Source organism: Pseudophryne corroboree, chromosome 6, assembly GCF_028390025.1.
Source record: "Pseudophryne corroboree isolate aPseCor3 chromosome 6, aPseCor3.hap2, whole genome shotgun sequence".
In the NCBI taxonomy this organism is placed as follows: Eukaryota; Metazoa; Chordata; class Amphibia; order Anura; family Myobatrachidae; genus Pseudophryne; species Pseudophryne corroboree.
In genome coordinates this window covers 261,504,279-261,530,318 of record NC_086449.1, presented here as the reverse complement: position 1 = coordinate 261,530,318, position 26,040 = coordinate 261,504,279, and the positions used below count along the sequence as shown (strand labels likewise).

The 26,040-nt window shown below is 47.8% G+C and overlaps 1 protein-coding gene across 3 annotated transcripts in view; it reads right to left on the bottom strand.

Moving 5' to 3' along the window:
- The window catches only part of LOC134931984 (lamin-L(III)-like), a 123,348-nt gene extending 99,288 nt beyond the window's left edge, over positions 1 to 24,060 (bottom strand). For 2 of the 3 annotated variants that reach the window (XM_063925949.1, XM_063925947.1), the window contains exons 1-4: positions 23,502 to 24,059; positions 18,064 to 18,220; positions 9,352 to 9,477; positions 8,758 to 8,928 (exon numbers count right to left, since the gene is read on the bottom strand). In XM_063925949.1, the coding sequence (XP_063782019.1) occupies positions 8,758 to 8,928; positions 9,352 to 9,477; positions 18,064 to 18,220; positions 23,502 to 23,860 (813 nt within the window). In that variant the 5' untranslated portion in view covers positions 23,861 to 24,059. Of the gene's footprint in view, positions 1 to 8,757; positions 8,929 to 9,351; positions 9,478 to 18,063; positions 18,221 to 23,501 lie in introns of all 3 variants that reach the window. The other variant, XM_063925948.1, reaches the window with a different exon arrangement.
- Between the last annotated feature and the right edge of the window lie 1,980 nt (positions 24,061 to 26,040).

Genomic DNA, 26,040 nt, shown 5'->3' with positions numbered 1-26,040 from the left:
TGTCACAACAACCTGGGTCTACCCAGGTTATGGTTCAGTGTAAAAGGGTCCTTAAAAAATAACCCAGGGTCCAGTGTCCTGGAAACCTGGTAGCTACCATGGTCGAACCAGAGTAAGGGCGCGGTGTAAATTAAATGGCGAGACCAGTGTTGGCTGTGTATGCAGAGGTCAGCCTCAAGGGTGTGGGTGAGTGACATGTAGGGCAGACATGGGTTCAGTGCAAATGGGGCTGACCTGGAAAGAACCTGGGCCCAAGGTGTAGTGTACATGGGGTCTGACCAGAGTTGAAACGGTGTTCGGAAACCCAGGTCAGAGGAAATGTGGTATTAGTTGACACAGAGGGCATAGCTCTTCATGGTCGGCACACCCTGAACCCACTTCGGCTACTCCCCCTACACCCTATGCTCTCAGTGACCACTGGGCCAGGTTGTGGGAAAGATGTTGAATTCTTGCATGGTACATCAAATGTGGATCATATGCAGCAACAGCTGCTTATATCCAGCTGCATCATTCATGTTAGTGACTGGACCTTATAATCTGTCCCACTGCACCTTTAATCATCAATTTCTTTGTCCGCCTCCCCACCTGAGCCTCTGCCACCTGCTTCTCTTACCACCTGTGCTTCTGCCTCCACCGTCTCCCTCCTCAACTATTCTTCTGCCCCCTCATGTGTCTTTGCCCCTTCACCAATTGTGCTTTCGCTATTTTCGCCACCTGTGCCTCTGCTACCTGCTTCTCTTACCACCGGTGCTTCTGCCTCCACCGTCTCCCTCCTCAACTATTCTTCTGCCTCCTCATGTGTCTCTTTGCCCCTTCACCAATTGTGCTTTCGCTATTTTCGCCACCTGTGCCTCTGCCCTCCATCACCAACTGTGAAGCCACAAGTGAAGAAAAGAGGTTCTTGCAGCAGCAGTGCTGAAGGAGTAAGCGTAGCAGCAGTTTCATCAAGTAGGCATCAAAGTGCGCAGCAGGGAAGACGACCCAGGAGTAGTGCAGATGAACCCTTTACAAGATAAAGAGATCAGGTCAGTGGCCTGTGCCTGGGAAGGAGGGAGGGCGTAAATCCCGCACATTCCTTACTAAGACCCCGCACACCTACGCAGCCAGCCATGAGCTGCAGCACTGTAATGAGTAGGCAGATGTCCAGAATAGTCCCTCCCATCCCCAGGATCAAATCCACCCTGTTTCCTGGTTCTATACCCAGCTACCTACCTCTTCTACTTCTCAGGCCCACCCCTCCTTATCCCTCATGTCTGAGGGGGTTAGTCGCGTAAAGCAGCTAAACCGAACCAAAGTAATAGATGTGATGCGATAAGTCCTATTTGGGCACCCAAACTGGTCACTCTTAGCTCAGCTCGCCACCCCTGGGTGGTGCGAGCTAAAATGCAGGCACCAACAGCTGATCGTGCCTGAACGGAGAAACAAATAGCTCCATTTGGCGCCATCCACTGGCTGCCAGTGCTACAAAACATAAAATTAGTGGTATTATGTGGCACTGATGTCTGGGATACATATGTATTGTTGGGACCTAAGGATTGCAAAATAATATACTGGGGGCACAGCAGTGTAGCATATTATGTATTGGGGACATGGATGTGATGCATATTACTGTACAGAGTGTGCACACAAATGTTGTTCCCAAGATTTTGTTAAAAGCGTGTGATGACAGTGGAAACAGGGGCAGTAAGTTTTATCTTTGGCCAGAGCACCCAGAAATCTTGCACTGGTCCTGTAGGAAAGCTACCTGAACTCCGATAGCGACACATATTTACCAGCATCATTGCACTTACCTACCAAGTCATGCTGTCCTTCACACCTTCTGGGAATACTTTGTACAGTAGGTCACAAAATCAGGAGTTTGTTCAGTCATGAGAGTGGACTATCATGAGAACTGGGGACTGTTGGAGGGGAATCAATTGCTGTTTACAGAAAAGGGAGGGAAGAAGAATTGGGAGGGGGGGGGGGGGCTGTTTTGTAGAAAAATTATCACTAACACCCTTACAATTCTCTTCCGCAAATGTAATGTTCTAACTAAGGTCTAATGACAGGACAGGGAATAGACAACCATTAAAAGATGCTTGTCTACTTCAAGTCACATACTATTACGATAAGAGACAACAGATTTTAAATAAAATTTAACTTTTCTTCATCTTTCCTGAAAGCCAACGTTATTTATGTGCAAGTGAAAACAGAAGTGAAATTAATAAGTGAATGAAGTGATTAAATTCTACACCACTGTTGATGATTGTAGTCATTTCATTGATATGAATCTCTCTTGTTGATAATATGATTACTTTTTGAAATAAAGTATTAATGTGCGTTATCTCTAACTCTTCTATGGTCGTTAAAAAGATATTTAGAAATATGTAAAGCACCTGCCACGTTCTTGTAGCAACAGTCTCTTGATATTATTGTAATACCCTCAGTCACAGTACAGGGAGCAACTGTACATGTTTAACCCAGTATCGCAGGCTCACACATGTGCATGGTACTGGAACTGGACTTCCTGTTGTAGTTTCAGTTAAATAAAGAAAAGTGGGGAAAAAAAAAAAAAAAAGAAAGGAAAAACAAATTTAATGAAATCAGTGAAGGATAAAATGCTTTATTTTAATAAGCATTTGTTTTCCTGTGGATTGTCTATTTTCACCATCCATAGATGGCAATGGCATAGAACGACAGCCTGTGGTGTCTTTACAGCTCCAGCAAGCATTACCAGTGGCATGGCTTGTCAATTTTATCCCACTAGTTGTTCTATTTCATTGGGATGGTCTCTGTATAGTATGACAGTCACTAGGATGCTTCCTGTATTATATATCCGAGGCAGATGTATTAACCTGGAGAAAGCATAAGGAAGTGATAAACCAGTGATATGTGCAAGGTGATAAAGGCACCAGCCAATCAGATCCAAACTGTTAATTTACATATTGGAACTGATTGCACATATCACTGGTTTATCACTTCCTTATGCCTTCTCCAGGCTAATACATCTGCCCCTCAGTCACTAGAATGATCTTTATTGTGTAGTAGTCACTAGAAAGCTTCCTGTATTGTATATACATAACTGGAATGCTCTTTCGACTATCCAATTATTGCTTTCTCAGATGGGGCTAGTAGGTAGATATTGTATTTGTTAATTTTTCATTTATTGCATTGGCAAAAAAACAGGGGCCACTTGCTTGTGTATAACACCAGGCTGAAAGTAGCCAGCCAGCCCTTGGACACATCTCTATCAAAACCTAAAAGCAAACTTTTAGCAAATTAAGGATTAGGTGCACATCCTATCTTGTTAGATCTGTGGCTGGTGGTTATTGAGGACAATATACCGTATATACTCGAGTATAAGTCGACCCGAATATAAGCCGAGATACCTAATTTTACCACAAAAAAATGGGAAAAATGACTGACTCGAGTATAAGCCTAGGGTGGGAAATGTACGGTGCCAGGGGTGTTCATGCTCAGGGTGTCATGCTCGTTGCCAGGGGTTTCATGCGGTAGGTGTTATGCTTGTTGCCAGGGGGTAATGCTTGTTGCTAGGGTTGTGCCCCCAGTGCCACATATACCCCCAGTAACAGATATCCCCCCACAGTGCCAGATAAAAACATGCTGCCGTTGCTTTGCCCCCAGTAGTTATGCCCCTTCTTTGCCCCCAGTAGTTGTGCCCCTCTTTCTTTGCCCCCAGTAGTTGTGCCCCCTTTCATTGCCCCCAGTAGTTGTGCCCCCTTTCATTGCCCCCAGTAGTTGTGCCTCCTTCTTTCTTTGCCCCCTGTTGCAGTGCCCCCTTCTTTCTTTGCCCCCTGTTGCAGTGCCCCCTTCTTTCTTTGCCCCCTGTTGCAGTGCCCCCTTCTTTCTTTGCCCCCTGTTGCAGTGCCCCCTTCTTTCTTTGCCCCCTGTTGCAGTGCCCCCTTCTTTCTTTGCCCCCTGTTGCAGTGCCCCCGTCGCCGCTTACAAACACACAAACACACACAAAAACAATACTTACCACTGCCCCGCTCCTGCTTCCCGACCGCTTCTTCTGCTGCTGCGCTGCTCCGCTCCGTCCGTCCGCTCGCTCCGGCCGCACGCTCCGTCCGGCCGCACGCTCCGTCCGGCCGCACGCTCTGTGCGGCCGCCCGCTCCCCGGCACCCGATCATCTCTATGGGAGAGACGTCATGACGTCTCTCCCATAGCAACGCGCACAGACACTAGAGGTCAATAATGACCTCTAGTGTCTGTCCTGGAGCCGGCTGCAGCGGACGCCCACACAGCCCACGGCGTCTGCTGCAGCCATTGACTCGAGTATAAGCCGAGGGGGGCTTTTTCAGCACAGAAAAATGTGCTGAAAAAGTCGGCTTATACTCGAGTATATACGGTAAGTCCAATGTTTTTTACCCAGCAATGGGCTAAGCAGGTTCGCCGAGAGAGGCAAATTTAAACGGATGTTTTCTTGAACTTCATCTATTTACATTGATTGCTCCTCAGCTTATAGATTTTATATTACAGAAAAACCGATGGACTTCTGCAGATTTCCTGTTAGCAGCAGGCCTGTACCTGGTCTTTCTCCTTCCTTGCCTCTATCTGCTCTTGAACCTCACCCTCTATGAAACTGCTTTGAGATTCAGAATCTTCTGTTTGCTGCTGCTCTAAAACCTCTGTGGTAACGCTTTTATAATACATCTGTAGGTATAAAAGATTTTAAATTGTCTCACATGCTATAATGCACAGATAACCAATGTGAACTCTAAAATATATTTGTACACGCCATCTATTTTTTGGCGTGTTTATCAAATATCAGTGTCAGTATATGAGTATCACCCTTCTTACCATAAAGCAAACTTATTTGTGTGGTAAACATTCAATGTATAATTCAGGTGCCGACTGTCCTGCCTTATTTATTACCACTTACTTATATAGTGCAATATATACCACAGAAGGTTTACAGGGAACATTTGGCTATTCACATTGGTCCCTGCCCCAATGGAGCTTACAATCTATAGGCCTTATTCAGGTTTGTTAGCAGACCAAAAAAGCAAGCACATGGGCAAAACCATGTTGCACCGCAGCTGGGGCAGATGTAACATGTGCAGAGATTTAGATTTTGGAGGGGGGTGTTCAACGCTAAATTGCAATGAAAAATTAAGTAACCAGCATTTACCCTGAACAGAAACAATATAACCCAAATCTAAATCTCTCTGCACGTTACATCTGCCCCACCTGCAGTGCAACATTGTTTTGCCCATTTGCTTAAATTATTTGGTTTGCTAACAAACCTGAATAACCCCCTATATTCCCTTCCACATGTACACACTAGAGTTACATTTTAATGGGAGCCAATTCATCTACTAGTATGTCTGGATAGTGGGAGGAAACTCACGCAAGAACAGGAAGAATATATAAAACTCAATAGTTAGGGCCATGGTGGGAGTTGAACCCAAGACCTCAGTGCTGTTAGGCAGTAATGCTAACCATTACACAACCAAGCTGCCTTCAAATAAATAGGATTAAAAACCATTCAAGGAACATACAGATGTGTCCACATACATCTAGCCTACTTGAGTGTTAAACAGTCCTTCTAGTTGCGCAGTGATTCAACTCTGTAGTGCTTAGCGTCTGTTCGTGCAACCTTCTCCTTTAAAATGCATCTTAATCATAATGCTATGCGAATAGGACGCACAAGCAGCTTCTGACGATTAAAATATGTGCATGTATAAAATACCTGTATACGAAATGCTATGTCACAGCCGCTGACACTAATGTAGCATTTCATATGCAGATACAGTCAGTCACATACAGAAATGCCGCATATCACTTTACATACGCTGCTTGTGAGTCCTATTCACATCACTTTGTGAATAAGACGCATTTTAATGAGGCGCACAAACACACTGTGCTACAATCACACTACGCTCATGCGTAGTGTGTATAGAGACTAGTAGGGCACGGGAGATAAATGTAGGTGCACACATCTGTAGTAACAATGGCTGTCAACTATGCTTATTAGTAGGTCACAAAATAAAGAACTTAGGGTGCTATTCAGAGGGGTGTAGTAGGGTATGCCAGCGGCCGGACTCCCGGCGACCAGCATACCGGCGCCGGAAGCCCGACCGCCGGCATACCGACAGCGTGGCGAGCGCAAATGAGCCCCTTGCGGGCGCACTACGCGCGTCACACTATTTATTCTCCCTCCACGGGGGTCCTGGACCCCCAAGAGGGAGAAAGTGGCGGTATGCCAGCTGTCGGGATTCCGGCGCCGGCATACTGTGCACCGGGATCCCAACAGCCGGCAACCTGAAGACCACCCATTCAGAGATGGAAGCATCTGCTGTGCTCGCATGCAGTGGCCTTGTCCATCGTGACTGCGCAATGAGCATAGTGCTCATGCCAACCCATCACCACGTGATAGCATCTTCGTATAGATAGCGCTGGCGTCCTGTGGGTGGCGCCGTGGCATTTAGTGGGGTGGTTCGGACAAAGCAGGCACGTCCAGACCATTTTCGGGGTGGTTGTGTGACGCCAGAGGCTGCGCAGGCAGGGGGGTGTCCTCAAATTGATATGTTCCCAATTTAATTGAGAACGCATCATGGGGTGGCGCAACACACATGCTGGGCAGCCCCCAGCATGTGAGTAGTTGTCCATCTCTGAATAACCCCCTTAATTACTGAACACAGAAGGCAAGTAAAAACCTGATATGTTGAACTGGCACAAATATTACAAATTAAAACAAAAGTAATCACCAACACTATCATCCCCCCAAAACAACAACCCACAACATGAAATGTACATAACAGCCTCCATGCCCAGTTTGACAGTTTTAAAAACATGTAAAATCAAGGTATATACAGATAAGCAGCAAACTGCGTTTAGATTGAGTGACTGCAACATTTATAGAACCAGGTTTTTTCCACCTCAGGTCAGCATACTGCATATGCCTGGCCAACAAGTGGCTCTCCAGATGTTGTGAAAACCACAAGGCCCACCATTCCCCAACACAGTTTTTGCTATTAGGGAATGCTAAAACTGTGACAGGCCATGCTGGAACTTGTAGTTTTACTACAGCTGGAGAGCCACAGGTTGCCAGGCAAATATCCAATATCATATCATCACAGCAAGTATGTCTTCCAAGAGAATGCAGCCACCGTGAAGTACAGTACTACATATACAAGCGCAAATGTGTGTTAAAAAACCAATAGAAATGCTTACTAATTTAATTAATATATACGATCTGCCTCATACATGTACAAGACCAGCTTCTATCCACAAAACCAGCAGATAAAACATGCATGGAGTGATTTCATATGAAGAAGGCAACTGTTTGCATGTGTTTTATAGGATTGGGTATGAAATGCCGTCTGACAGGGATGCCGGTGATCAGGAGACAGACAGCGACATCCCGATAAGGACCGGTAAATAGTTGAACCCTCCCTTTTAGGTGCCTAACCCTAAACCCCCCCACCCCTGCAGCCTGACCCTAAACAACCCACCTTCCTGGGTAGCACCTATACCTAACCACCCATCTCCGCACCCTATACCTACTAACAGTCTCCCCCATGCAGCCTAACCCTAACCCCCCGCCCCACCCCCACGGTGTTGCCCAACCCCAACTTCCCCTCTTCGCAGGCTAAACCTAACCCCCCCCCCCCCCCCCCCCCCCCCAACCTAACCCTAAGTCTCCCAGAGGTCACCCTAACCCAGAGGTTCCCAAACGCGGTCCTCAAGGTGCCCCAACAGTCCAGGTTTTAGGTATGTCCATGGCTCTGCACAGATGGTTAAATCAAATTGACTAAGGTGCTAATTAAGTCACCTGTGGCCAAGCATGGATACATTTAAAACCAGAACCATTGGGGTGCCTTGAGGACCGCGTTTGGGAACCTCTGCCCTAAACCAACACCCCCCATACCCAGTGTAGTACTTCCCGACTGCAATGTCTCGAAGATCGGGATCCCAGCAGTCTGTATTCCGGCATCTGTGTCCTGGGCCCTTTCGGGATTCCAGCATCTACATTCCGCCACCAGTATCTCGTGCACCAGGATTCCGAATGTCAGGATTGTAACCCCCCCTTTTATGCAGTCATTAAAAAAAATCTACAAACACTTTACAATATTTACTGTACACGCAAACAAATTTTATAGTATTGCAATAGGTTCACATGTTTCAACTTAGATTTAGCCAGTATAAACTCCAGACCAAAGCTAGAAATACGACATATTGTGTAGTTTGTCTGAAAGACCCCAGCGTACATAACACAAGTCTTAAGGTGCATACACGCGGTGCGATATGGGATTACGATTTTGACTATATAGTCAGAATCTTAAGAAAAGTTAGAACATATTGCACAGTGTGTACACAGCATGTGATACCGATGCACGCTCCCGTGGGGTCAGTATCACAAGAAAAAATATATATATAGACTCTGCAGGCAAGGCAATTTTGACTATATTGTGTACAATCTAGTTTCTAGTATAGTCACAATAGCAAGTAAATATAGTCAAAATTGGTGATTCGGGGCTCCGGGGAGTTCAAGGGAAATCACAGTCAAAATCTCACCGTGTGTATGCACCTTTACTGGGCTCTATTATGTACAATGAGGAGCTTACGGTCACCTTTTAACCTAAACACTTTTTCCTTAAGGTATATCTACAGTATATAACTATGTCTAAAGCATCAATATAATGTAATCTAAATCAATGAGTTAATCAGTATGTCTACTGACCGTGGCTCATTTCCATTTATTAACTAAAAACACAAAACAGCAGCAAAGGATTCATTTTCCTTAGACTCACCTTTGCGCTAAAGGTCTTCTCCAGCTGTTCCTTGTACTCCTGGATTTGTTGCTCATGGTCTTTCCTCAGGTCTTGGAGGGCTTCAGCTAGTTTGCTCTCAAATTCTATCCTGCGACCAGAATCTATTTCTACAATCCTGGTATCATGACGTTTCCTCATCTCGCTCACCTCCTGCAACCATGAGACATAAGGCATTATCTCCTATTGCTAGATTAGATGTGGACCATGTATATGCTCCTAATGATGTGATGACTGTGTAAACGCTCTAATATTTATTCATCTGTAAAATATTCCTACAGTCCACAGACTACGTCCCATAAGGAAGTTATCAGTTCCTATTGCCCCTTACAGCTGTGAACAATGCACTGTATTGCTGTCTGTGTGGCAGATGACAATACTGTAATTGTACCAAGTTCAAAAAGTTGTATTCAAAATCACAACCCCTATAACAGGTTTTCCCAGAAGCATTCAAAGCTTGGTAAGTCACTCCTCTATGCTTTATCTATACATGCAGAAAGCTAGACTGGATGTAATCAAAATCCATTAACTAAATCATTTCAACCCCAAATATAGTTAATCATGTAAAACATTTACCTGAGTATGTACATTTTTTTCAAAATCCAGTTGCTCCTTAAGAGTTTGCATTTTATTTTCCAAGTCAACTCTCCATAGCATTTCATCATGCAGCTGTTTTGTGGTGTCTTTTAATGAGGATTCAAGCTGAAAGAAAAAAATGCCATCATGTACTTCCAACTATTATATCAAGTGACACTTTTTGTTTTTTGTCCATTGTAGTCCGCTACTAATCACTCCAGTTCTCAGCCAGAAGAATAGAAATAGTAACATCTTGAGACATACAGTAATAGGACACATACAAAAGCTCATTTACATTATTTGGGGGATAGGAAAGCATGAAGTTCGGATTCCACAAATTATCTACTGTGATTTGTGCTGTGAGGCAGCTACAGCTTTCAGAGCCATGGCCAATAAGAGAAGATCTAAAGTGGCAGACTATACTCCAACTCTCTCTCCATGTCTGGCCCTTTCACCATTGTGGCTTCTTATTGATCTTTGTGCAATCTGAGCCCTGGTTGGAGACACATGTTGCACAAGTCTAGTGACAGGCTATCATTCAGAACAGGAAGAATGCACATATTGAAATACCAGGGATCAGGCCATCATAGGAGATGGGCTGAGCTCATCACTTCTACAAAAATAAAACTTCACATTTCAGAAATGCAAAAAAAAATAAAAAAATCTTCAGCCTGTCTCATAGCAGCTATATGTTCCGTGTGTTTGCAATCGCCTCTGAGGCCGTTTAGGGGCGCAGTCCAGCCAACGCAGGCGTTTCAGGACCTTGGGGTGGGCCGCAGCGGCTGCGTGACGTCACACGCAGCTGCTGCGGGCCGGGGAGCGACGAGTACCTCCCGGCCAGCACGCTAAAGCTGCGCTGGTCGGGAGCTACTCTTGAAATGCAAAGGCATCGCCGCTGTGCGATGCCTTTGCACTTCTGTGCGGGGGGGGCGGCAGTGACATGCAGGGCGGACTAGCCCTGTGCTGGGCGTCCCCCCACATGTCAGTGTGAATGATCGTAGCAATTTAGCACAGCTACGATCAACTCGGAATGACCCCCCATGGTTCTAATAATACAAACTTCTGCGAACTTACGTTGGATACAATGACCTCAGAGACCAATACTGCATAAACAGAAGTGATATGCCACTTCCACCCCAACCATATTGCTGCTCAACAAGGAGTTTTTTTATTTGGATTGCCTAAAGAGACCGAAAGGGAGGACTTGTAGTTTTGCAAGTGACATTATGCCCTGGTAGGCATGGGTATAGTGGCACTTGTAATAGCCCCAGCATATGAATATATTTTTCAAAAGTATATTTAAATGTTTCAGAAAAAAAAAAAAAGGGGGACTCAGGAGTGTACAATGCAACACTGTCAGAGACAGCGCATCTGGCAGCGGCCCCATCCCATGCGACAGGGCAGGCTAAGTGGTTAAAGCTAGAACATAACCCACGAACACGCACTCCATCTTTCTTTCTTTTTTTTTTTTATGCCGGTCTGATGCCCAAAAGCTTGTTGGGATTATTGCAGATGAAACACACTGCCGATTTCTCTTTTTTCCTGCCAGTTAATCAGCTGTAGCAGATTCCACTCTCTTAATAGACTTGTATATGGATGCTTCCGCACCTACATAGCGAGTAAGGTGCACAAATATAAGAATTTACTCACCGGTAATTCTATTTCTCGTAGTCCGTAGTGGATGCTGGGAACTCCGTAAGGACCATGGGGAATAGCGGGCTCCGAAGGAGGCTGGGCACTCTAGAAAGATTTAGGACTACCTGGTGTGCACTGGCTCCTCCCACTATGACCCTCCTCCAAGCCTCAGTTAGGACACCATGCCCGGACGAGCAGACATAATAAGGAAGGATTTAGAATCCCGGGTAAGACTCTTACCAGCCACACCAATCACACCGTACAACTCGTGATACAATATCCAGTTTGACAGTATGAAAACAACTGAGCCTCTCAACAGATGGCTCAACAATAACCCTTTTGTTAACAATAACTATTTACAAGTATTGCAGACAATCCGCACTTGGGATGGGCGCCCAGCATCCACTACGGACTACGAGAAATAGATTTATCGGTAAGTAAATTCTTATATTCTCTAACGTCCTAGTGGATGCTGGGAACTCCGTAAGGACCATGGGGATTATACCAAAGCTCCCAAACAGGCGGGAGAGTGCGGATGACTCTGCAGCACCGAATGAGAAAACTCCAGGTCCTCCTCAGCCAGGGTATCAAATTTGTAGAATTTTGCAAACGTATTTGCCCCTGACCAAGTAGCTGCTCGGCAAAGTTGTAAAGCCGAGACCCCTCGGGCAGCCGCCCAAGATGAGCCCACCTTCCTTGTGGAATGGGCCTTTACAGATTTTGGCTGTGGCATGCCTGCCACAGATTGTGCAAGCTGAATTGTACTACAAATCCAGCGAGCAATAGACTGCTTAGAAGCAGGAGCACCCAACTTGTTGGGTGCATACAGGATAAACAGCGAGTCAGATTTTCTGACTCCAGCCGTCGTGGAAACATATTTTCAGGGCCCTGACAACGTCTAGCAACTTGGAGTCCTCCAATTCACTAGTAGCCGCCGGCACCACAATAGGCTGGTTCAGGTGAAACGCTGACACCACCTTAGGGAGAAATTGGGGACGAGTCCTCAACTCTGCCCTATCCATATGGAAAATCAGATAAGAGCTTTTACATGATAAAGCCGCCAATTCTGACACTCGCCTGGCTGAAGCCAAGGCTAATAACATGACCACTATCCACGTGAGATATTTCAGATCCACGGTTTTTAGTGGCTCAAACCAATGTGATTTTAAGAAACTCAACATCATGTTGAGATCCCAAGGTGCCACTGGAGGCACAAACGGGGGCTGAATATGCAGCACTCCTTTTACAAAAGTCTGAACTTCAGGTACTGAAGCTAGTTCTTTTTGAAAGAAAATCGACAGAGCCGAGATCTGTACTTTAATGGAGCCTAGTTTTAGGCCCATATCCACTCCTGCTTGCAGGAAATGCAGAAATCGACCTAGTTGAAATTCCTCTGTTGGGGCCTTATTGGCCTCGCACCATGGAACATATTTTCGCCATATGCGGTGATAATGCGTTGCCGTAACATCTTTCCTGGCCTTAATAAGCGTAGGAATGACTTCTTCCGGAATACCCTTTTCCTTTAGGATCCGGTGTTCAACCGCCATGCCGTCAAACGCAGCCGCGGTAAGTCTTGGAACAGACAGGGCCCCTGCTGTAGCAGGTCCTGTCTGAGCTGTAGAGGCCACGGGTCCTCGGAGAGCATCTCTTGAAGTTCCGGGTACCTCGCTCGTCTTAGCCAATCCGGAACCACGAGAATTGTGTTTACTCCTCGCTTTCTTATTATTCTCAATACCTTTGGAATGAGAGGCAGAGGAGGGAACACATAAACCGACTGGTACACCCACGGTGTTACTAGAGCGTCCACAGCTATCGCCTGAGGGTCCCTTGACCTGGCGCAATATTTTTTTAACTTTTTGTTGAGACGGGACGCCATCATGTCCATCTGTGGTTTTTCCCAACGGTTTACCAGCATCTGGAAGACTTCTGGGTGAAGTCCCCACTCCCCCGGGTGGAGGTCGTGTCTGCTGAGGAAGTCTGCTTCCCAGTTGTCCACTCCCGGAATGAACACTGCTGACAGTGCTAGTACATGATTCTCCGCCCATCGGAGAATTTTTGTGGCTTCTGCCATCGCCATCCTGCTTCTTGTGCCGCCCTGTCGATTTACATGGGCGACTGCCGTGATGTTGTCTGACTGGATCAGCACCGGCTGGTGTAGGAGCAGGGATTTTGCTTGACTTAGGGCATTGTAGATGGCCCTTAGTTCCAGAATATTTATGTGAAGGGAAGTCTCCTGACTCGACCATAGTCCTTGGAAGTTTCTTCCCTGTGTGACTGCCCCCCAGCCTCGAAGGCTGGCATCCGTGGTCACCAGGACCCAGTCCTGTATGCCGAACCTGCGGCCCTCTAGAAGATGAGCACTCTGCAGCCACCACAGTAGAGACACCCTGGTTCTTGGAGACAGGGTTATTAAGCGATGCATCTGAAGATGCGATCCGGACCACTGGTCCAACAGGTCCCACTGAAGGATTCTGGCATGGAACCTGCCGAAGGGAATTGCTTCGTAAGAAGCCACCATCTTTCCCAGGACCCGCGTGCAGTGATGCACTGATACCTGTTTTGGTTTCAGGAGGTCTCTGACTAGAGACGACAACTCCCTGGCTTTCTCCTCCGGGAGAAACACTTTTCTGTGGACTGTATCCAGAATCATACCCAGGAACAGTAGCCGTGTCGTCGGAACCAGCTGTGACTTTGGGATATTCAGAATCCAGCCGTGCTGGTGCAGCACTTCCTGGGATAGTGCTACTCCCACCAACAACTGTTCCTTGGACCTCGCTTTTATTAGGAGATCGTCCAAGTACGGGATAATTAAAACTCCCTTTCTTCGAAGGAGTATCATCATTTCCGCCATAACCTTGGTAAATACCCTCGGTGCCGTGGACAGTCCAAACGGCAGCGTCTGAAATTGGTAATGGCAATCCTGTACCACAAATCTGAGGTACTCCTGGTGAGGATGGTAAATGGGGACATGCAAGTAAGCATCCTTGATGTCCAGGGATACCATGTAATCCCCCTCGTCCAGGCTTGCAATAACCGCCCTGAGCGATTCCATCTTGAACTTGAATTTCTTTATGTATGTGTTCAAGGATTTCAAATTTAGAATGGGTCTCACCGAACCGTCCGGTTTCGGTACCACAAATAGTGTGGAATAATAACCCCGGCCTTGTTGAAGTAGGGGTACCTTGATTATCACCTGCTGAGAATACAGCTTGTGAATTGCCGTTAGCACCGCCTCCCTGTCTGAGGGAGCAATTGGCAAGGCAGATTTTAGGAACCGGTGGGGTGGAGACGCCTCGAATTCCAGCTTATACCCCTGAGATACTATTTGCAAGATCCAGGGATCCACCTGTGAGCGAACCCACTGATCGCTGAAATTTTTGAGGTGACCCCCCGCCGTACCTGGCTCCGCCTGTGGAGCCCCACCGTCATGCGGCGGACTTGGAAGAGGAAGCGGGGGAGGACTTTTGCTCCTGGGAACCTGCTGTTTGTTGCAGCCTTTTTCCCCTACCTCTGCCTCTGGACAGAAAAGACCCGCCTTTTCCACGCCTGTTTTTCTGGGTCCGAAAGGACTGAACCTGATAAAACGGCGCCTTCTTAGGCTGTGAGGGGACATGGGGTAAAAATGCTGACTTCCCAGACGTTGCTGTGGAAACTAGGTCCGAGAGACCATCCCCAAATAATTCCTCACCCTTATATGGCAACACTTCCATGTGCTTTTTAGAATCTGCATCTCCTGTCCACTGGCGAGTCCATAAGCCTCTCCTAGCAGAAATGGACAATGCACTTACTTTAGATGCCAGTCGGCAGATTTCCCTCTGTGCATCTCTCATATATAAGACTGAGTCTTTTATATGGTCTATGGTTAACAGGATCGTGTCTCTGTCTAATGTGTCAATATTTTCTGACAGTTTATCTGACCAAGCAGCGGCAGCACTGCACATCCAAGCTGACGCAATAGCTGGCCTAAGTATAATGCCTGTGTGTGTGTATATATACAGACTTCAGGATCGCCTCCTGCTTTCTATCAGCAGGTTCCTTGAGGGCGGCCGTATCCGGAGACGGTAGTGCCACCTTTTTAGACAAACGTGTGAGCGCTTCATCCACTCTAGGGGGTGTTTCCCAACGTGACCTATCCTCTGGCGGGAAAGGGAACGCCATTAGTACCTTCTTAGGAATTACCAATTTTTTATCAGGGAAAGCCCACGCTTCTTCACACACTTCATTTAATTCATCTGATGGGGGAAAAACTACGGGTAGTTTTTTCTCTCCAAACATAATACCCTTTTTAGTGGTACCAGTAGTTATATCAGAAATGTTTAACACCTCTTTCATTGCCTCAATCATACAGTGAATGGCCTTAGTGGGCATCAGGTTTGACTCATCGTCGTCGACACTGGTGTCAGTATCAGTGTCGACATCTGGGTCTGCTTGAGGTAGCGGGCGTTTTAGAGCCCCTGACGACCCATGCGACGCCTGGGCAGGCACGAGCTGAGAAGTCGGCTGTCCCACATTTGGCATGTCGTCGATTTTCTTATATAAGGAGTCTATACGTGCACTGATTACTTTCCATAAGCCCATCCACTCAGGTGTCTGCCCCGCAGGGGGTGACATCACTTCTAAAGGCATCTGCTCCGCCTCCACATCATTATCCTCAAACATGTCGACACAGCCGTACCGACACACCACACACACAAGGAATGCTCCGAATGAGGACAGGACCCACAAAAGCCCTTTGGGGGGACAGAGTGAGAGTATGCCAGCACACACCAGAGCGCTATATAATGCAGGGACTAACTGAGTTATGTCCCCTATAGCTGCTTTTTATATTATATATGTATTGCGCCCAAATTTAGTGCCCCCCCTCTCTGTTTTTACCCTGTTCTGAAGTGTAGACTGCAGGGGAGAGCCAGGGAGCTTCCTTCCAGCGGATCTGTGAAGGAGAAATGGCGCCAGTGTGTCTGAGGGAGATAGCTCCGCCCCTTTTCCGCGGCCTATTCTCCCACTTTTTTCAGGATTCTGGCAGGGGAATTTACCACATATATAGCCTCTAGGGCTATATATTGTGGTATTTTTGCCAGCCAAGGTGTTTTTATTGCAGCTCAGGGCGCCCCCCCCCCCCCCCCAAGCGCCCTGCACCCTCAGTGACCGGAGTGTGAAGTGTGCATGAGGAGCAATGGCGCACAGCTGCAGTGCTGTGCGCTACCTTGGTGAAGACTGATGTCTTCTGCCGCCGTTTTTCCGGACCTCTTCTTGCTTCTGGCTCTGTAAGGGGGACGGCGGCGCGGCTCCGGGACCGAACACCAAGGACTGGGCCTGCGGTCGATCCCTCTGGAGCTAATGGTGTCCAGTAGCCTAAGAAGCCCAATCCGGCTGCAAGCAGGCGAGTTCGCTTCTTCTCCCCTTAGTCCCTCGCTGCAGTGAGCCTGTTGCCAGCAGGTCTCACTCAAAATAAAAAACCTAAAACTATACTTTCTTTCTAAGGGCTCAGGAGAGCCCCTAGTGTGCATCCAACCTCGGCCGGGCACGAAATCTAACTGAGGCTTGGAGGAGGGTCATAGTGGGAGGAGCCAGTGCACACCAGGTAGTCCTAAATCTTTCTAGAGTGCCCAGCCTCCTTCGGAGCCCGCTATTCCCCATGGTCCTTACGGAGTTCCCAGCATCCACTAGGACGTTAGAGAAATCACAATATATTACTTTAGGCATGCTAGCTTGGTCTTTCCCATGTCCACCTCTTTATTCATAACCAATATAATAAAAGGCTAACTGCTCCTCACCTCTGTTATTTGCACTGTTGGCCACTGGAGGCCGCCACACAGAGCAACTGAAGATGAAAGTGATCATTCAGGGAGATGTTACAGCCAACATTGATCCAACTGTTTCACACATGCTGAATATGGAGAGAGGGTGCTAGAGAGATAGAGTGGGGGCAGGGGTAGGTTTTTGGTATGGCAGTTGCCATTTATAACAACCTTTCATATTCAAAATTGACTGGATTTTCTATCCTCTTATTTGATCTCCACTTATGGTTACATTAATCTAATGCTGCTCCTCACGTGGTGCTGCCGGCAGACACTGGAGGGACAAGGTCACACACACACACACACATACACCCCCTATGTACAGTGCACCCCCACACCATATACTGCCTCTATATACACACTGTACCCTCATACCCCTCCATATAGTGCCCCCTATATACAGGGCACAATCCTCCTCCATATACTGCTTCCGCCATATACAGCACACTTTGCTACAACCCCAGGTTACTTGCCATACTGGGACTTGGCAACAAGTAGCAGCAGTAACCAGGAAACAGATGTAGGAACCACCAGATGGGTGGTGAGGAGGGGTCGGTGCTGGGGCTGCAGACTATGTGGGTGAGGAGGCAGATAATCAGCTCAACTGCCTTACATATACTGTGCCCTGGTGGAGGGGCGGGGTCCTGTGCTTGTCCCTCCCACACAGGCCATGGCCAGACCCCTATGGCTAGCTGCTGGTGGCTACTAATGTCCTCTACCCACAGACTGGGCAAAAAAAAAAAAAAAAAATATATATATATATATATATATATATATATATATATATATATATATATATATATATATATATATATATATATATATATACATATATACACACACACACACACACACACACACACACACACGTCTTCAGCATGACAAAGCCCCAGCTCCCAGCAGCAAGACTTCCAGAAACCAGGCAGCTTCTGTGCGGGTAGCAACCACCCCCCCCCCCTCCCCTTTATAATCTGGCCCTGGTGTCAGTCATTTTTGATGGGCTTTTAACTAGTGGAGCCATAATAATACGATCTGAAGTGTACATAGCACACGATTACTGTGCATTTGCAATATTGAAAAGCTCATTCAGCATTAAAAAGTTGGACTTCTATCCGATTTTAAATGAATCAGGCAGCAACTCTGGCATCTCCATACAATATGTTAATGTACCTTATTCTGACATACTATAGATGTCATACTTGAGAAAAAAGAACATTAGAAAAGAGAGCTATACTGGTAAGAGGAGAGTAGTAAGGAGAGAGTAATGGAGAGTTCTTACTTCAGCAATTTGTGCCTTCAGATCTTGCAACTGCTCTTCTACACTTCTTCTGGCACGTAGCGCAGTAGTCAGCTCCGCTTCCTTTGAGTTGAGCTTTGCTTCCACATCTCGCAACTGATTTTGAGCCAGACTTAAATCTGCTTCTTTTTTGCCATTTCTGTAATGAAATAACCAAGAACTAACACTTTAGCTAGTGGAACCTTGTAAGGACATTATAAGACAGGGTTTCCAAAACTCTGCCAGCTCTAAAGCAGGATACACACTAACCAGAGATATCTGCCGACAGGGGTGTAGCCAGAACTTTGTGGACCCCATACCCCATAGCAACATTTTGATGGCCCCCCATCCCAATGCTTCTAGAGAGACACTTTTTTGCAGCAGTTGTTAATTTTATGCCCTATAATAGTGCCCTAGTTCATTATTTTCTGAAGCATAGTAGAGACTTATTTAATGTTATCCCCATAGTAGTGCCCTAGTTTATTTTATGAATCACAGTAGTGCTTAAGTTCACCCTATGTCACATTTCAGAGCTGCCAGTACACATTATGCTGCACAGTACCTCCAATTCACATTATGATATACAGTGCTCCCAATTCATATTGTGCCACATTACAGTGCCCCGGTTCATATTATATAACACTATAATTCCCTCCAGTTTATTTTATACCACACTACAATGAGCAGGTCGAGGGGCATACCTAGATATATTGCAGGCCCCAAGGAAAAAGTTTGAAAGGACCCCTACGTACCACCCAATGGCGAAAATGTATACAACACATGTAACTGTGACAGGGAAGGTGGCACCCCTCAGCTCTCGGCCCTATAGCAGCTGCACTGCCTGCACCTATGGTAGTCACGTCCTTGTCTGCCGAAGTGTCGACCGAGCGGCCGATCCGGGAAAGCATAACACTTACCAAATCAGTCACTCAACATTTCATCCCGATGTCACAGCTGGGCGGGCATTTCAGTTTACCTGCCCAGCTTTGACATCAGACCCTGCAGCCAGTGTACCGGCGGCCAAAGGATCATCTGTTCACACAGCTAGTTGCGCTGATATATCTGCAGATATATTGCAGATATATTGGACATTGGGGGTAATTCCAAGTTGATCACAGCAGGGCAAAACCATGTGCACTGCAAGGGAGGCAGATATAACATTTGCAGAGAGAGTTAGATTTGGGTGGGTTATTTTATTTCTGTGCAGGGTAAATACTGGCTGCTTTATTTTTACACTGCAAATAAGACTGCAGATTGAACACACCCCACCCAAATCTAACTCTCTCTGCACATGTTATATCTGCCTCCCCTGCAGTGCACATGGTTTTGCCCAATTGCTAACAGAATTCCTGCTGCGATCAACTTGGAATTACCCCCATTGTTCGTACGTTCACTCAAGCAGACGATTTGTCACCCAGTGTGTACCCAGCTTTTAAGATACACATTTTTAAGCACAAAGGGTTACAGAGTTATATAATTGTTGAGGTTGAAAAAGACAAAAACGTCCATCAAATTCAACCTGCATTATAATTTCTATTTTTTTTCTATATTAATTAAATGCTGTCTCCTTGGATATTTTTTTCCCGCTTGGAATTTATCTAATTCATTTTTTAACTTATTGATTGAGTCCATTACTACCTTCTCTGGCAGAGAATTCCAAATCCTTACTGTGAAGAACCCTTTTCTCCGTTGTGTATGGAATTTTTTTTCTTCTAACCTCAGTGGATGTCCTCGTGTCCTAACTAAGTAGTGTTTTGTTTTTTTTTAATAAACAAATCATTTGATAAATCCTTGAATTGTTCATTAATGTATTTAAAAATATTAATAATGTTGCCTCCCTGTAGCCTCTTTTCCAGTGTAAACATATCTAACCTTTTAAGTCTTTCCTCATAATCCAGTGCCTCTAACCCCTTAACCAGTTTGGTGGCTTGCCTCTGAACTTTTTTGAGTTCCAAGATATGTTTTTTATAGTGAGGTGCCCAGAACTGTACACAGTGGTGCAAATAGAAAAAATGTCTCACAGGTACTGTGTGTGCGCGCCAAAGGCGCGCGCACCCAAAAAATGGGTGTGGCCAAATGCCACATGGGGCATGGCCAATGAAAATGGGAGCGTGATACACATGGGGGGAGGGGGAGATACACATATGACCCCAATAGTGCCAGATACACATTGCCCCACAGTGCCAGATATACAATGCCCCCACAGTGCCAGATACACAAATGCCCCCACTGTGTCAGATATACATTGCCCCACAGTGCCAAATACAGAAATGCCCCCACAGTGCCAGATATGCCCCCAGTGCCAGATACACATGTCCCCGCAGTGCCAGATATGGTCACAGTGCCAGATACACATGTCCCTGCAGTGCCAGATATGCCCCCAGTGCCAGATACACGCCCCCCCCCCCAATGCCAGTAACACGCCCCCCCCCCACAGTGCCAGATACACGTCCCCCCCAGTGCCAGATATGCCCCCAGTGCCAGATACACATGTCCCTCCCCCAGTGCAAGATATGCCCCCAGTGCCAGATACACGTCCCCCCTCCAGTGCCAGATATGCCCCCAGTGCCAGATACACATGTCCCCCCTCCAGTGCCAGATATGCCCCCAGTGCCAGATACACATGTCCCCCCTCCAGTGCCAGATATGCCCCCAGTGCCAGATACACATGTCCCCCCTCCAGTGCCAGATATGCCCCCAGTGCCAGATACACATGTCCCCCCTCCAGTGCCAGATATGCCCCCAGTGCCAGATACACATGTCCCCCCTCCAGTGCCAGATATATCCCCAGTGCCAGATACACATGTCCCCCCTCCAGTGCCAGATATGCCCCCAGTGCCAGATACACATGTCCCCCCTCCAGTGCCAGATATGCCCCCAGTGCCAGATACACATGTCCCCCCTCCAGTGCCAGATATGCCCCCAGTGCCAGATACACATGTCCCTCCCCCAGTGCCAGATATGCCCCCAGTGCCAGATACACATGTCCCCCCTCCAGTGCCAGATATGCCCCCAGTGCCAGATACACATGTCCCCCCTCCAGTGCCAGATATGCCCCCAGTGCCAGATACACGTCCCCCCTCCAGTGCCAGATATGCCCCCAGTGCCAGATACACATGTCCCCCCTCCAGTGCCAGATATGCCCCCAGTGCCAGATACACATGTCCCCCCTCCAGTGCCAGATATGCCCCCAGTGCCAGATACACATGTCCCCCCTCCAGTGCCAGATATATCCCCAGTGCCAGATACACATGTCCCCCCTCCAGTGCCAGATATGCCCCCAGTGCCAGATACACATGTCCCCCCTCCAGTGCCAGATATGCCCCCAGTGCCAGATACACATGTCCCTCCCCCAGTGCCAGATATGCCCCCAGTGCCAGATACACATGTCCCCCCTCCAGTGCCAGATATGCCCCCAGTTCCAGATACACATGTCCCCCCCAGTGCCAGATACACATGTCCCCCCCAGTGCCAGATATGCCCCCAGTGCCAGATACACATGTCCGTCCCCCCCCAGTGCCAGATATGCCCCCAGTGCCAGGTACACATGTCCCCCCCCAGTGCCAGATATGCCCCCAGTGCCAGGTACACGTCCCCCCAGTGCCAGATATGCCCCCCGTGCCAGGTACACGTCCCCCCAGTGGCAGATATGTCCCCCCAGTGCCAGGTAGACATGAACCCCCTCCCCTGCTGCTGTCCTGCGTGTGTCTGTGTGAGGGGAGGAGAGCGCAGCCTGCGCCTCTCCTTCCCCTCAGTCTCCGGCAGGTGCGGGTGTCTTGGTTCAATTCAGCGCCGATCCGTGAGCCAATCAAAGCTCGCGGTCCGGCAGCCGTGGCTGCCGGTCCGTGCGCTCTGATTGGCTCATGGGCGGCGCTGAATTGAACGAAGACACTGAGGGGGCAGGAAAGGCACAGGCTGCACTCTCCTCCCCTCACAACAGCGGGAGCGACGATGAGCAGCAGAGGGAGGGAGCGGCGGCCCGTCGGTGGGGGTACAGCATACCCACGGCTAAATTCTTTAAGGGTACGCTGTACCCACCCACTTACACCGCTGACTGTACACAATATTCCAGATGTGGCCGCACCAATGATTTATACAGTGGCAGGATTACACTCTCATACCTTGTCTCCATTCCCCGTTTAATGCATGCTAACACCTTATTTGCTTTTGTTGTTGCAATTTGACATTGCGTACTGTTACTATGTTTATTGTCGATGAGCACTCCAAAATCTTTTTCAACTACAGTTATCCCTACAGTTTCCCCATTTAGTTTATAGGCTGCCTGATTGTTCTTAGTCCCAGGGTGCATAACTTTACATTTGTCTGCATTGAACCTCATTCCCCATTTATCCGCCCAGTCTAGATAAGTCATTCTGTAAAGCATACAGTAGGTCTGCAAACTCGGACCTCATTACCCCACACAGTGCATGTTTTGCAGGTAATGCAGCAGGTGCACAGGTGTATTAATTACTCACAGACACATTTTAAAAGGTCCACAGGTGGAGTTAATTATTTCACTTGTGATTCTGTGAGGAGACCTGCAAAACATGCACAGTGTGGTAATGAGGACTGAGTTTGCAGAACTATGCTGTAGACTCAGAATCCTTGTCTGAATTAATTACTCTACATAGTTTAGTATCATCTGTGAAAATTGACACTGTGCTTTCCAGTCCCTCTTCTAGGTCATTAATGAATGTTAAACAACAAAGGTTCGAGTACTGAACCCCGCGGTATTCCATTGAGTACTGAAGCCCATTCAGAGTACAAAATGACCGAGTTATTACATTTACTTAAAATATTATTAAAATGCTTCATTGTCTACAAAATAGGTGTATAAGGTAACTGATAAAATATAAGTTTTGACTGTAGATACAGTATCTGTACTATGTAACATACTTTGTAAACTAGTGGTATACCATGCTCATTACAGACAAGTGTATCCATCTTGTGCAAAAGTAGCAAAAAGTGCTAGTGAACGTTTATTTACTCAAAGGATCAACATATGATATATAGCAAATGTTTCTCAGTAAATTTATGACATTTTGAGTAGAACAGACAATTGTTTGTTGGTTACAAAAAAAAAAAAAAAAATTAATAATCAATAAACAAAAGGAGGGAGAAGACTAGAGGTCATGCTGACAGCATACTTTCACATCAGAATAGCCATGCAAGGGCTACCATAGACTCATTCTACAAGGGGAGTATTTGCCTACAGGTATATTACCAGCTGCAGAATTACCTATAAATGGGGATCCATAGAAAATTTCCACCTTTCACATGTCAGCAAACACCAGTGAGCAGTGTTATTATATCCCTGTATATAGCGCAGCAATAGGTGGGTGACCCGTGTACTATATCCTTATGTATATGTAAGAATAGGTAGGTGTGTGACCTGCGTGAGTGTATCAGATCTGTATATAGTGCAGCTATAGGTGGGTGACCTGGCCTGCAGCTGTCGCAGCTCCTCCCGGACCTTGCCGAGTTCCACCTGCAGCCGGGCCCTCTCGTTAGCCGTGTGGTCCAGCAGCTTGCGGGCGTCGGCGAGCTCGGTCTCGTAGAGCAGGCGGAGGTTGGACACCTCCCGGGTGGTGACCTCCTCCTTCTCATCCAGCTGCAGCCTCAGCAGCGACTTGTCCGCCTCCAGCGACCTCACCCGCTCGATGTAAGCGGCCAGGCGGTCATTCAGGTGCCGCAGCTCCTCTTTCTCCTGTATGCGGCTCAGGCGGGTGGGACTGCCCGGGGATGGGGCTCCACCGGGGGCTGCCCAAGTCGTGCTTCTGGCGGGAGTGGACGAAGCCATGTTACCGTGGTCTAGCCGAGGACGAGTACGGAGCCGCGCGGAGGGGTGTCCCCATATATTACCTCCCCGGGAAATGTGCGCTGCCCTGGTGATGTACCGGCGGCGAGAGCAGCCCGGGTAGCTGCGGGAGCTGCTGCTGGGTTATTATTACCCCGGCGCCTGTGGCTGTGCTCCTGTCAGCGGCGGCAGGTGTATGCACTAATACTCCTTCCCTGTGTCTCACACTGACCCTCTTACTCCAATAAAAGTAATCCCTGCTCACACAATACACTGACTAATTATAATATTTGCCAATAATTGTGTAGATGAGAATTATTAGCTATTGATAGCCACCGATGTTTTTTCTACTTATTTATGAGAGTTAACAAAAATGTAATTAGACATTTTAGGGGTTTGTGGCCCTCATTCCGAGTTGATCGCTCGCTGCCGTTTTTCTCAACGCAGTGATCAGGTTACTACTGCGCATGCATATGCACCGCAATGCGCACGCGCGTTGTACAGGTACAAACAGCATCGTTGCTGTGCCATGTTTCTAGCAACAAATCCATTCACACAACCGATCGCAAGAAGTCTGACAGGAAGAGGGCATTTATGGGTGTCAACTGACCGTTTTCTGGGAGTGGTAGGGAAAACGCAGGCGTGTCCAGGCGTTTGCAGGGCGGGTGTCTGACGTCAATTCCGGGACCGGACAGGTTGAAGTAATCACAAGGGCTGAGTAAGTTCAGAGCTACTCAGAAACTGCAAAAAAACATTTTTGTCCCGCTCGGCTGCACAAGTGTTCGCACACTTGCAAAGCGAAAATACACTCCGCTAGAGGCGGCGACTATCTGATCGCTGCTCTGCAAAAATTAGCTAGCGAGTGATCAACTCGGAATGAGGGCCAATGTACTAAGCCTTGGAGAGAGAGAGAGAGGGGGCGGGATGTACTATCAATGATCGCGGGTCATCGCCTCTCATCGCAATGATGCTAATCGCATATATGCTAATATATGCGATTAGTATCTCAAAGCGATGCGAGGGGTGTCCTGCGATTAGTGATGGTCCGCAGGAGAGGGTTTGAGGCGGCTTACCTCACCTCCCATCCCCGGGAGGTGAAGTGCAGGGAGTTCCCGTGATCCTCCTTCTCCCCCCTGCAGCCGGAAGGAGACAAGGCTGTGCTGCGGGGGAGAAGAAGGAGGGGGGGCGGCGGGAGGGAGGTCACCGTGAGCGGCGCAGGTTGGCGGCGGCAGTAAGAAGCCCATAAGCTTCTATAGGGTATCGCCATCAAAAGATGGCGATACCCCCGGCGTCGTAAACCTGGCGGTAGGGTTTTAGTACATATGAAAATGCGGTAAACCCCCCGAAAATGGGGGTTTTACCGCATTTTCCCGTTAGTACATCCCGCCCAGAGAGAGATAAAGTACTAGCCAACAGCTCCTGTCATTTTTCAAACCCAGCCTGTGACCTGGCAGTTAGGAGCTGGCTGGCTGGTAGTTTGGGGCAGATGTATGAACACTTGTTGCGGGGAAGAAGTGGCATTAGCGTGTGTTATCCACACTGATACCAGTTTCCCCCATGTTTGACTGCAGTAATTACCGGCACGCAGATGTGCAGGGCAATGTATGAACAGTCAGTGACAGCAGTACTGACCATTCCGACATCTGCAGCTTCGATTTCGCCAGCTGCATGTGTCGTTCACCATTCACCACAGCAGTGACGGCGTTGTCCCTGGCTGCGTCATCTGTCGACTCCACCCTGACCGTGAGATGTCGCGATGCTTGTGAGATCTCGTACATGCCCATTGAGCCAGCTGGGGTGGGGGACACAGCGCATCAGCACTAAGCTCATGCACTGTGCTGGGCCTGGCAGCAGGGCCGGATTAGGGGAGGGGCAAAAGTGGCGGTCGTCCCGAGGCCCCCACACATTTGGGGCCCCCACACCCAGAAGCGTAATAGTCTCCCCCCTCCCGGCGGCTCAGCTCAGCTGTTCATTAACAGCGCCGCCGAGGAGGTGTTCCTTGCACCGCATTTCGTAGTCTCGCGGGATTTCAATGCAGCATCCCGCAAGACTATGAAATGCTGTGCAAGGAACACCTCCTCGGCGGTGCTGTTAATGAACAGCTGAGCCGCCGGGAGAGGGGAGACTACTACGCTCCTGGGTGTGGGGGCATTGACTCTGGCAACCGCTAGACGGACAGGTAG